Raw genomic sequence first — 1,043 nt, forward strand, 5'->3', positions numbered from 1 at the left:
CCACACTGCCCCCCCCCCACACTGCCCCCCTCGTCCCCCACACTGCCCACCTGCACGTCCTTCAACCCCGCATCAAAGCCCCCCGCGAAGTCCGAGATGTATTTCTTGATGTGCGGCGTCAGGTAGGCGTCCGCCGCGGCAGTGAAGCCTCTGGGCACCATCTTCACCATGGGCATCACCTCGTGACTCAGAGACACCTGCCGGGGCGTGTGTACGTGTGTATGTACGGGATTGTGTAACGGACAGGAAGCTCCGTGGGGAAACAGAAGAGACGTATCGGCTTCGGAGCGCGTTAAGGCATCCGCTGCTCAATCTGCTCAGTCTCCGCGGGAGCCAAAACACACACGAAGAAAAGTGAAGTGAAGGAAAATGAAATGAAAAAATGAAGTAAAGTGAAGCGAAATGAAGTAAAGTGAAGCGAAATGAAGTAAAGTGAAGCGAAATGAAGTAAAGTGAAGCGAAATGAAGTAAAGTGAAGCGAAATGAAGTAAAGTGAAGCGAAATGAAGTGAAGTACAGTGAAGTGAAATGAAGGGGTCAACTGCCGATGGCTCGGGAGACGGAGCGCGGGGGCGGTGTTGGCGGCGGAGGGAGATAAGCGACGAGGACGAGGACGAGGACGAGGTGGCAGACCATACCCCCCCTCAGCCACCCCTCTCCGCCCTCCACCACACCCCCAACACCCCCCCCCACATACACACATACACATATACACCTGTGTGAAGCCCATCTCCCGCGCCAGCGAACCGACTTGCTGCTCATGCGCCGGGAAGATGGCGGCGTGCTTGAGGACCACAGCCAGGCTGCGAATGCCCCGGGACAAGACCGCCTGCGGAGAGGGGAGGAGTGGGGGGGGGCGGGCGAATGGGGCTGACGAATGGAGTGGGAGAATGAAGAGGCAAGGAAGACATTGAAAAAACACCCCCGGGGGGTTTCGAACTGAGCACCGGGCAGTGCTGGATGTTCGGTGGCGCCTAGAGTAAGGCGCGGAGTAGGCGAGGCGAAGGCGAGGCGGCGAGAAAATTGCGGAGAGGATACGTTCAA

General features: G+C 57.9%; 1 protein-coding gene across 1 annotated transcript in view; it reads right to left on the reverse strand.

The window, feature by feature from the left end:
- VOLCADRAFT_61291 (uncharacterized protein) overlaps positions 1 to 1,043 on the reverse strand; it is a gene marked incomplete at both ends in the record, with an annotated part of 19,040 nt that overhangs the window by 15,504 nt on the left and 2,493 nt on the right. Inside the window, 2 exons of the mRNA XM_002951370.1 lie at positions 51 to 197; positions 715 to 828. Of these exons, the coding sequence (XP_002951416.1) occupies positions 51 to 197; positions 715 to 828 (261 nt within the window). The remainder of the gene's footprint in view (positions 1 to 50; positions 198 to 714; positions 829 to 1,043) is intronic.

The sequence above is a fragment of the Volvox carteri genome, assembly GCF_000143455.1.
Source record: "Volvox carteri f. nagariensis unplaced genomic scaffold VOLCAscaffold_23, whole genome shotgun sequence".
Classification (NCBI taxonomy): Eukaryota; Viridiplantae; Chlorophyta; class Chlorophyceae; order Chlamydomonadales; family Volvocaceae; genus Volvox; species Volvox carteri.